The 11,139-nt window shown below is 56.1% G+C and overlaps 1 protein-coding gene across 6 annotated transcripts; it reads right to left on the bottom strand.

Moving 5' to 3' along the window:
- Nucleotides 1–3,941: 3,941 nt before the first annotated feature.
- Nucleotides 3,942–11,138, bottom strand: MPZ (myelin protein zero). 6 transcript variants are annotated; one of them, XM_081025894.1, is made up of 9 exons: nt 11,032–11,138; nt 9,690–9,890; nt 9,062–9,170; nt 8,488–8,583; nt 6,198–6,364; nt 5,758–5,971; nt 5,418–5,553; nt 5,246–5,306; nt 3,942–5,142 (listed from the first exon to the last, which is right to left on the bottom strand). In XM_081025894.1, the coding sequence occupies exons 3-9, from the start codon at nt 9,129–9,131 to the stop codon at nt 5,041–5,043; spliced, it is 846 nt and encodes a 281-aa protein (XP_080882020.1). In that variant the 5' UTR covers nt 9,132–9,170; nt 9,690–9,890; nt 11,032–11,138; the 3' UTR covers nt 3,942–5,040. The 6 variants fall into 6 exon arrangements, with proteins under 6 accessions (XP_080882020.1, XP_080882019.1, XP_080882021.1 ...); XM_081025893.1 differs by having other exon boundaries at nt 10,780–11,121; XM_081025895.1 differs by having other exon boundaries at nt 10,728–11,119.
- Nucleotide 11,139: the final 1 nt, after the last annotated feature.

Raw genomic sequence — 11,139 nt, 5'->3', positions numbered from 1 at the left:
GTCTAGGAAGTTCTTTACCCGTACTTTGATTTTACATGCTAGCCTTGTTGGGTAGAGTAATCTTGGTTGTAGGTCCTTGCTTTTCATCACTTTGAATATTTTGTGCCAATCCCTTCTGGCCTGCAAAGTATCTGTTGAGAATTCAGCTGACAATTTTGTGGGAGGTCCCTTATAAGTTACTGCCGTGTTTCCCCGAAAATAAGACCTAGCTGGACCATCAGCTCTAGTGTGTCTTTTGGAGCAAAAATTAATATAAAACCCAGTATTATATTATATTACATTAAATTATATTATTATATTAAAGACCCAGTCTTATAGTAAAATAAGTAAAATTAAAAATGTAGTAAAATATTTGCTCCAAAAGACGCATTAGAGCTGATTGCCCGGTTAGGTCTTATTTTCGGGGAAATACGGTAGTTGCCTTTCTCTTGCTGCTTTTAGGATTCTCTCTTTGTCTTTAACCTTTGGCATTTTAATTATAATGTGTCTAGGTGTGGGCCTGTTTGGCTTCATCTTGTTTGGGACTCTGTGTTACCTGGGCTTGTATGTCTATTTCCTTCACCGGGTTAGGAAAGTTTTCAGTCATTATTTCTTTAAATACGTGCTCAATCCCTTGCTTTCTCCCTCTGGTACCCCTATGATGCGAATGTCATGACACTTGATGTTGTCCCAGAGGCCTCTTAAACTATCCTCATTTTTCTTTATTCTTTTTTCTTTTTGCTGTCTGATTAGGTGTTTCTGCTATGTTATCTGATAAATTGCTGATTCGATCCTCTGCTTCATCTAGTCTGCTGGTGATTCCTTCTAGTGCATTCTTCATTTCAGTTACTGTATTCTTCACTTCTGAATGGTTCTTTTTTATGGTTTCTATGTCTTTTTTTTTTTTATGCTTGCTATCTCTTTTTTGAGCTACTCACGGAGATCCTTGAGCATCCTTATAACCATTGTTTTGAACTCTGTATCTGGTAGGTTGCTGGCCTCCATTTTGTTTAGTCTTTTTCTGGAGTTTTCTCCTATTCTTTTTTGGGGGGGGCATGCATTTTTTTGTTGCCTCATTTTGGCTGCCTCCCTGTGTTTGTTTCTATGTATTAGGTAGATCTGCTATGTCTCCCAGTCTTGGCCAGTGGCCTTACGTAGTAGGTGCCCTATGGGACTCTGGCACAGTCCCCCTGGTCACCTGCTCCAGGTGCTCCAGGGTTATCCCTTGTGTATGTTGTGTGTGCCCTCCTGTTATAGTTGAGCCTTGATTGCTGTTGGCACCTCAGTGGGTGGGAATGATCCTCAGCCTGACTGGCTGTGGGTTTGGCCACTTCCACAGTTTACAGGCTTCTGTGGAGGGCTTTACCTCACTGAGTGTATTTGCCCCAGTGGGTTCTGGTGCATATTGAGACCACTCTTTGTGTGTGCCATTTGTGGGATTAATGGGGTGGTACTCTGCTGTGGTCTGAAGCTAACCTCCAACTATGTTGGTTTTGGGGACTTTTGGGAGGGGCTCTGGTGCAGGCCCAGGTCACCCACTGCTTGTGACCAGCTCAGAACTACCTGGTAGGAGCTACAAAGTGATCCGTGGTTGGTTGCTGCCTGTGCTAAAGTTAGAGGCACATGGGAAAGGCCATGCTGTAAACTCCGGACGGCTGACACCAGTACCAGGCCTGGGGTAACCCCGCAAAAAGCCAGGACACTCCAAGGCCTGCTGCCACCTGCCGACTCCCGTAAGGTTCAGCTGCTGATAAAGTATGCAAACTGGATGAAGCAGGGTCTCAGAGTTACTAGAGTAGGAAGCATTGTGGTCACCAGGTTAATGTACACTCTGGTTTGGTGCCAGTGCTGAGCCTGGAGCGACTCAGCAAAAGTCTCAGAACTCACTGAGGCCAGTCACTGCCCACCTGGGGCCTCTGGACTCTGATTATGTTCCCAGAAACAGTGCAATTTGGGCAGGGCTGTTGCAGAGAAAGTTCCTCCTGCTTAGGGGGAGTTGGGTGGTGTGGGATCCCAGCAGAGTCAGCAAGGCGGAGCTTCAGAGCTCACCAGGCCAATCAGATTCAGATTTGTCTGCAAGCGTAGAGGGCGGGCTCAACACAGGAAAGATGGCGGCTGCCTGGCGGCTGCCTGCCGGCTGCACAGGGAAAGGACCCCTCACAGGGGAAATGGTGACTGTTCTTCGGTCCTTGCCACACTCTTCAGTCTGCCCCCATATGCCACTGATGCTTTCCAAGTCACCATCCCCACGCTGGAGCCCTGGATAAGTGCCGGTGAGTGAGTCTGTGAGCCGGCGCCTTAAGAGGGCGGCTGGGTTTCCCACCATCTTCCATCCCAGCTAGATGGTCTGAATCCCCACTGTCTTTCACAGCCAGATATTGTAGAGGCTTCTCTTCCTGGTACCAGTACTCCAGGCTGGGGAGACTGGTGTGGGGCTGGAGGTCCCTTGCTCCTCCGTGGGGAACCTCTTTGGCTGAGATAGCCCTCCCAGTTCTCAACCGCCACACGCAGGTGTGGGGCCTGCAGGTATGGAACTCGTCTATTTTGCATTTCTGTCCCTCCTATCAGTCTCGGCATTGCCTCTTCTTTATATCCTTAGTTATAAAACTTCTGTTCAGCTAGACCTCAGATGGTTCTCTAGGTTGAATGTCCTATCATTTAGTTGTAATTTTTTTTTAAAGATTTTATTGGGGAAGGGGAACAGGACTTTATTGGGGAACAGTGTGTACTTCCAGGCCTTTTTACCAAGTCAAGTTGTTGTCCTTTCAATCTTAGTTGTGGAGGGCGCAGCTCAGCTCCAGGTCCAGTTTGCCATTTTTTCTAGTTGCAGGGAGCACAGCCCACCATCCCTTGCAGGAGTTGAACCAGCAACCTTGTGGTTGAGAGGACGCACTCCAACCAACTGAGCCATCCGGGAGCTCAGCGGCTGCTCAGCTCAAGGTGCCGTGTTCAATTTTAGTTGCTGGGGGCGCTGCCCACCATCCCTTGTGGGACTCAAGGAATTGAACGGGCAACATTGTGGTTGAGAGCCCACTGAGTGGGATGTGGGAATCGAACCGGCAGCTTTCGGAGTTAGGAGCATGAGCTCTAATCGCCTGAGCCACGGGGCCAGCCCCTAGTTGTAACTTTATTATGTTCATGGAAGGGAGCAGGCCCAGTGTTTATCTACTCCACCATCTTGGATCTCCATCCTCATACATATTTTAAAGGAAGGGCCCAGTAGCCAAAACAGGCTGTAGCTTTGAGAAAGACAGTCCTCCTGGGAAGAAGCGTTTAGGCATCTGCAGAACCAGCGGTGGTTCTCGGTGAGGGTTCTGGAAGCCCATCTTCTCCGCCCAACTGCTTGCTTCCTCTACCGGGCGCTCGAACCTCCTCTTTGCATTCCTGCAACTCCTCCTGGGGCCCTGGAACCCCACTTCTCTCCCCTGTCCCTCTAGTTCCTACTGCTGGGGACACGGTCCTGAGTACTGACCACCAAGGAATTGCTCTTGAGTGCTTTGTTTCATGAGCAAAAACTGCAAGTCTTCAGGGGACTGGTGAACTCTCTGTACTAAGTGGTCTGGCAGAAGACACAGGCATAAGAAAGTCATGAAAGAAAGCACATGCAGCTATCACATGTGTCACGTGTCACTCTCTTGGGGCTTTTCCTCCCATTAAGTTGAAAAAGCTGAGCTGGGAGTGCAGCCCTGACAGATGTGGAGCAGTTTGGTGATCTGAGCAGGGAGTACTTGGACTGTGTCCCCAAAGCCCAAACCGGAAGATGGAGATCTTAGGAGGACTTCAGGCAGCTAAAGGGACAGGACCCTGCTTCCCTGACAACCTGCTGCCGGGGACTTGGTGCAGTTGACCTCTCCTTGACCTTGCCTCAATATAGAGCCAGCTTTCCCACTTGGGTCCTTTCCATCTCTTAACTCTTGCACTTAACCCTTGAAAATTCCCAGAAAAATTAGGCAGTGGGAGATGGAGGCAGCAGCTTCTGGAAATGTCAGTGTTTATTAAACATTTAAGGACATTCGGGGGTTTGAGAAATATACAGAATGTAGAAAAACCCTAAGAATCCCATGGCTGGGGGTACAGCCTCTTCCCCCAATTTCCCATTGGTTTTCTCTCCTTTCTGTTTGCTTGTTTAAAAGGCATTTCTAAGGCTCCTTGCCCCCTCCTCACCCCCCACCTGTGAGGATCCATTGTCTCTCCTTCCCGTGACCTTGAGTCCCAGAACAGTGCTCCACAGTGGTCGGGGGCACCAATCCTGCAGCTGAGGTTTGAGGGTCAGGGCCCCTCTGCTTGGGCTGGCTCTCCATTAAGGATTTAATGGGGGTGGCAAAAACCACATGACGTCATTGGTACTCAGTCATGGGGGGAGGGCAGAGCAAGGACACAAGGAAACAAACAAACAGGAATGGATTAAAAAATAAAAAATAACAGCCTAAATAAACCCTGGAGGACAGTCTGATCTGGATGGTCCGGGTGTTAGCTGGGAGGACACAGTGTGGAGCTGGACCACCTGATGGAGGGCAGGGAGGGTCAGAGAAGAAAGAGGCAGAGGGACAGGCTGCGGGGTGCCGGGGTGGGGATGCAGGTGGCCTGGAGTCGACGCGCGGGGTATCAAGGTCCCTTTCTTCTCGGTGCCGGAGGGACAGGCACCAAACACACAGTCCTTGGGGCCGGTGCAGGGTATGGTCAGGCCCTGGGCTCCCAGAAAGCCAGGGGGTGGAAGTGGGGGAGGATATGATGTGCCTGGGGAATGAATTTTGGAAAGAAACTTACATCTCGTAGGGATGAGGGCAGGGCAGGGCTGGGAGCTAAGGAAGAAAGCACCTAGACAGGTGGGAGGAGCCTAGGGCCCCCTGCTCAGGCAGGGCCTGGGGGTCACTTGTCGGAGTCCAGGCCCATCATGTTCTTGAGGGCGTTCTTGAGGCTGGTTCTGCTGGGGGACTTGACAGCAGGCCGGAGCTCCGGGCTCTGCTCATCCTTCCGGAGCTCCATCTCGATGACCACCACCTGAGCGCCTTTGGAGGCCTCCGCCCCTGGCCCCCGAGCCCCCGCCCGGCCCGCTAACCGCTATTTCTTATCCTTGCGAGACTCCCCCAGCCCCTTGGACTTCTTCTCACTGGCCGCTTTGGTGCTCCTGCTGTGGTCCAGCATGGCATACAGCACCGGCGTCTGGGGAGGGGCGCGCACGTCAGTCACCCGGCCCACCCCTCGCTCTGCCCGGCGGCTCCCAGGGCTCTCCTCCCCAGCTGTCCAGGCCCTGAGTCCCGCTAACCTGCCGGCCGCGCTTGGACGAGTCCTTCCCGGGCTTGTGAAATCTGCCTTTCTCCATGGCACTGCAGGGAGAGCGGGGGCTGTGGGTGTGGCCCCGCCAGGGCCCCCAGCAGGGCGGCCGCAGCCTCCCCCCGCCAGCGCCTCCCGCCCGCCAGCGGCCCCTCCGCCCTTACCTGAGCCTCCTCTGCAGGGCCGCCTGCCTGCGCAGCCAGCAGTACCGGACCAGGTAGAAGAGCAGCAGCAGCAGCAGCACCCCGCCCAGCACGCCCCCGATGACGGCTCCCAGCACCACCCCGTAGCGAGTGGGCACTGGGACGGGAGGGGGGACGAGTGAGGGACGAGAGGGGCCGTGCCCCGCACGTCCTCCCGGCAGAGGCTGCCTTCCGCCCTCGCTCCCAGAACCCGAAGGGCAGCATCTGGCCTCCTCCCCGAGCCGCGCAGTCCTCCCTGACCCCGCCCTGTCCCACCTCCCAGACACCCACCCCCTGCCCCCAGTCCCGTGTCCCCTCGCACCTTTTTCAAAGACGTAGAGCGTGACCTTCGAGGTCTTGCCCACTATGTCTGGTGGGTTTTTCACATCACAGGTGAAAGTACCGTTGTCGCTGTAGTCCAGATTGTGTATGACAATGGAGCCGTCCTTCCAGCGGGGGTCCCCCACCCACTGGATGCGCTCTTTGAAGGTGCCCACCTCATCGATGTAGGGTTGCCCCTTGGCGTAGTGGAAGATCTATGAGTAATGAGGGAAGCATGCAGCTCTCGCCGCAGGAGGGGGGGTCCTGGGCCGAAGAGGGTAGTGCTGGGGGTTGGGGGACGACAAAGGTTGACACTTCCTTGGCCAAAGTTGGGGTGGTGGCTCATAAAGCATTTCCCTCTCCTTAGCCCAACCTCTCTTCTCTGTTGCTCTGTGAAGCTCCCTTTCTGTCCTCCAGTCCGAGGACTGCCCCAGCACTTACCGAAATGGCGTCGCGGCCCCCTTCGGGCTGGTAGCGCCAGGTGAAGGAGATGTCATCTGAGACCCACTCGCTGGACCAGAAGGAGCAGTGCAGGGTCACTCGGGAGCCCACAGCGCCGTAGACCTCCCTGTCCGTGTAAACCACAATGGCCTGGGCCGGGCAGAGCACTGCAAGCAAGGCAGGGGAAGGGGCACAAGGACCCGGGAGGAGAGGTCAGTGGAGGTCTGGGACAGAGCAGAGGCCATAGCAAAGATGAGGCAGAAATGACCAGGCCCAGATCTCTGGATGAGCTGGGTAGCTGAGTGCAAATGCTGTGTGGGTCCCAGCTCGGCAGATGTTCACAGAGGACATGAGACCTCTGGACGATTTCCAGAAGTTGGACTTTGTCCCCAAGTCTCACTTTTCCTAGGGGTCAGTATCTAACCCTTCACTACTCCTTAGATCAAAGCAGCTTTACAATTTTTAAATCTTATTATTATAAATTATACAGGTAAGACATATCACATTCTTCTTATAAACTGTTCAAGCAATGGAGATAAAAGCTAAAGTCTGTCTTGGTGCCTCCCACCAGCTCCTTTCCTGTCTTCCCCTCCCAGCTAGAACCACAGCTGTCATTTTAATGTGTGTTTTTTTTTCTGTGACTCAAGCTCAATATAAGCTTAACAAACTCAAGCTATACAGGTACTTGTAAGGAATAGTTTTCTGGCGCTTTCTTTTTTGGCACACATTGCATTATATTCTACTACTTTTTGCTTAAGGTGTCTGTCTGGAGGAACTCTCCGTGTGGCTTCGTGATCAGTCTTGTCCTTAACAGCTGCATAGTATTTCACAGCACAGCTCAACTTTTTTACAGAAAAAACATGACAAAACTAGAGAATGTCAGGCTTCTCCCCGGCCCAGCCATCTTCATTGCTGAACCCCACGTGGCCATTCAGTTTGCTCTTGCCTGGGGATCGGTGGGAGGACGTCATACCACACCCAGGGGACGCTGGGTGCAGGGCAAGACCCCAAGCCCAGAGCTCCGAGGACTGTGCGCGGCAGCCCTCTGTCCTTCGGCTCTTCTCCCCCTCCTCTTGGCCATTCTGGCCCAGTGCCACTCCCGAGACTCACCCACACATGCAAGACCATTCCAGGCAGATTATGTGTGTGGGCTGGTCCCGGGTGGGGGCAACTGTAGACCCTTTTGTTCTACCGGAGGGGGGGCAAGCAGCCAAACAAACAGAGACCCATTGTCTGAGCAATGTTGGGGGCTCATGGCACCCCACTGCCCCATAGACCAGAATCTCCCACCTCAGCCTGCAGTGTCATTGACCCAGCACCTGATTCCTCAGCCTTAGCGCCTTCTCAGGAATGTTCCAGATGTCACAAGGAAGATTCTGCACTGGGTCTACCTTCTATTCCTCCTGCTCTAACACCAGCTCTGCCCAGTGGTCCTGTGACTGGCACAGGACTGTCTCCCTTGAATTCCAAGATGCCCTCCCCCCACTCCCTTCGCCATGCCCTTCCCCAGCTCCCTGACCTTCACTTGTTTCCGAGTACTCGAGAATAGTTCACCACAGCCTAGATGAGTCCAGGTTTGGGTTTAGGACTCAAGAAGCCGACAGCAGAGCAACCTTGGACATTCTGAGCAGCCCCTCTCCCCCAATTTGCCTATCACTCCAGCACAGTGCGGAGAAGGGAAGGGGCCATTCACGTACCCTGCTCTGACCTTCTCTTGCTTACCCAGCCTCTGTCATGGACAAGGAAGTGGTCGGTCCATGTACGAAGGAAGACAGCTTTAGATAGACAGACTCCTAGAATCCCATAGCCTTCCCTCCTGCTCCTTTCACCCACATAATAGATAATCAATCCACAGAGAGAAACTGAGGCACCAGGAAGTACAGGACCCGAGGAGCTGGGACACAGACCTGGGCCCTTTCCTCAGGTCACAGTCCCTGACTTTTCTCTAAGGTCAGGTGCCTCCTGCAGATCTAAGGGTGAGTAGGTACCAGAACCAGGTGTGTGATCCAGGTCCTTACCTCGCTCTGACATTGCTTCCCCCAGGCCCTCAGCATGGCTCTGGACCAGGTTACCGGTTTCCCACCTGGGTCCAGTCAGGTCCCCTCAGGGAAGCTCTCCATGCCCTATTTTTCCTCCTTCCTTCACAGAATACCTTTACTGCCTCCCTCCAGACTCTGTTTTGTCCTGCATATAACGTCACCTTCCCACTGCTGCTCACTCTTGGGTCTTATGGGAAGGTCGCTGAGGACAACAGGAGCCCCAGGGGCCAGGCTGGGGTGGCTCCACTTACCCAAAGAGAAGAAGAGCAGCACAGCCAGAACAGCGCTGGGGCTGGACCAGGGAGCCCCAGGAGCCATAGCTGGGGCAGGGCTAGGGCCCAGATCGTCTGCGGGGTTGGAGAGTGGGGGACAAGGAACTGAGCGGGGGTTCCTGGAACCCGCTTAAAATCCCCTGGGGCCCCAGGATGAGGGGGCTGTCCCGAGCCAGTAACCAATTGCAGCCTGGCATGTGCAGTTGACAGGTGGGGGGGGCAGAGTGCAGGGAGCAGAAGGGTCATTGTGTCCTCTGGGTGGAAGGGTGGGGGGACACATACCACCCCATACACAGAGAGCTTTGTATCTGTTGGCTTCCCCCTGCTTTAGTCTGGAATGTAGCGGGGGGGGGGGGGGGTTTGGGAGGAGGTCAGGAGAGGGACAGAAAAAGGGACGCAAACACACTTCTCGGAGGGGCAGATGGGCAGGGGAGCCTGAGTCCTAAGGCCGTGGAATCCTCCCCAGTCTCCTGCCTGAGGTCGTTCCCTCAGAACCCCACGAGCCAAAGGCAGGTACCCCAGGGAATGTCGAAAACAGGATGTCCCTTGTTACCTTGGTGGCCACAGGCTGCATTACAGGCTTCTGGGGATGCCCAGCTCCTTTGGGAGTGTCCCCCCGCCATCACTCTGGTGTAGGATTCTTGTGTCTGGTGCCTCACACACTGGAGGAATGGGGACAGGGACCCAGAGAGGTAAATTGGAGCAGTTTATAGTTTTATTGCCAAGGTGAAAAGCACAAGAGTACAGCTCTCCAAGGGGAGATGCGAGCGGAATTCCCCGCAGACTAAGCTGGGCGGGAGACTCGGCTTGAATCTGTATTCTTCAGGTCGTTTGCTAGGGGCGGTGGGCTCCCTCCCCGTCCCCTTCCTGCACCTGGGCTGGTACCTTGGCTCCCTGTGCGGTCTGCGTAGCCCCTGCAGCCTAGTAGTTCCCTTTTCTACATTTCTTTCCCGTCAGCTGCTGTTGTCTTTGGCCTTGAGGCCCTCTGCCCTGCGTCCCTGACTACCCACGACCTTCCCGTCTCATTCTGAGGCTCTCTGTCTGGGCCTTGATGCCCTCCACTGCAGCCCTGTCCCTAAGTGCCGTGATTTTCCTCTCTACTCCACATCCTGGGTGGTTCTTCCCAGGTAGAAGTTCTGCTCCACTGGAAAACGTCCAGGGAAGAGTGCCCTGACCTGTACCTTGTCGGGAAATCCTTCGATGCCTCGTGCGGCAGTGGAGCCCACGGCAGTTTGGGGCAAGTCCAACAGGCCGAGCTGAGGCCGGCTCCGTGTGGACTGCGGTGTGCAGGGGACAGAGAGAGGAGTCCCAGTGAAGGCCCTTCGTGGAGCAGTTCACAACCTACTTTGGGGAGGCCGCGAGGGGCCGAGCAGAGGACAAACCTGCCAACAACCATGATACACTGTGACCCTTGCGGGAGGAGGAGGATGAACCAAGTGCGGGGGCCCAGGGGGCAGTGAGTGGGTGAAGTAGCGGATTAAAAACAAACATGAATGTCGTACGCAGTGCGCTCTGAGGAAGGCGCGCCGCGTCCGGGGCAACGCCAGCTGCGGGCTAGCGGGGAAGGGCGTGTGCCCCTTGGAAGGGAGGGATGGGGCGAGCGTGCGGGGCCGGGTGCGGGGCAGGGTGCGGGGCAGGGTGCGCGGCAGGCGGGGCCGGGTGCGGGGCGAGCGTGCGGGGCGGGGTGCGGGGCGAGCGTGCGGGGCAGGGTGCGGGGCGAGCGTGCGGGGCCGGGTGCGGGGCAGGGTGCGGGGCAGGCGGGGCGGCCTCGAGACCGACCAGAGCGCGGACTTGAGTGACATCACAGGAGTGCGCTGCGGGTTCGGGGCCGTGCCCGACGTTACAGGTGGGACAGTCCCCATGGGCAGCGCGGAGTTTTAAGGCCAGTCCCAGCGGGAAAACCCCTCGGAGCGGAGCCCCTCCCCGCCCGGGACCCGGCTGCACGGGCTGCCCGCGCCTTCCCCTCCGTCTCGCTCCGGGCTGCGCCGCGTCCCGCGTCCGCCCCCTGCTTGTAACGGCAGGAGCTGACCCTGCGTCACACGGAGTGTCCCCACGCCCGTGGCTCGGGAGGGCCGCGCGCTGTCCCCCCTCCTCCGCCCCCGAACACACTCGGGACCTTCGCGGTCCTCTCGCCCGCTCCTGTGCCCCCTTAGGTCCTAAGTGCTCTGGCAGCGGTGGCTGCGCGTGGGTTCCTCCCAACTGTCCATGCACATACGCACATACATGTACATGTGTGTACACACACACACACGCGAGAGCGAGTTCGCCCACCCCCACAGCTGCTTCTGGCTGTGGGTGTCACCCACGTCGCCCTGAACCCGGGAACAAGGGAGCGTTGTCCTGGCTCGGGGGGCGTCCAGCCCCCGCAGCAGCTCCAGCCCAGGAATTGCGGGGCGCGAGGCGACCGCGGTCGCGCGGGGACAGACGGCTGGGTCCCCGGGAGCGGCGGCCTGCGAGCTCGCCTCCCCCGCGGCCCATTCTCACACTCCCTCCCAATGGGTCCCAAGCCGTGTGTCTCCGCACTGGTGAAGCTTCAGAGTAGGACGGCAGCGTGTGCGCGGCCCGCAGGACGGCTCAGCCCCACCTTGGGGGCAGGCTGACCGCGCAGGCCGCAGGGCCGCGGTTCGAGTG

This window comes from Rhinolophus hipposideros (genome assembly GCF_964194185.1).
Source record: "Rhinolophus hipposideros genome assembly, chromosome: 19".
In the NCBI taxonomy this organism is placed as follows: domain Eukaryota; kingdom Metazoa; phylum Chordata; class Mammalia; order Chiroptera; family Rhinolophidae; genus Rhinolophus; species Rhinolophus hipposideros.
The sequence above is the reverse complement of the archived record's forward strand: the minus strand, read 5'-3'. Positions and strand labels throughout refer to the sequence as shown.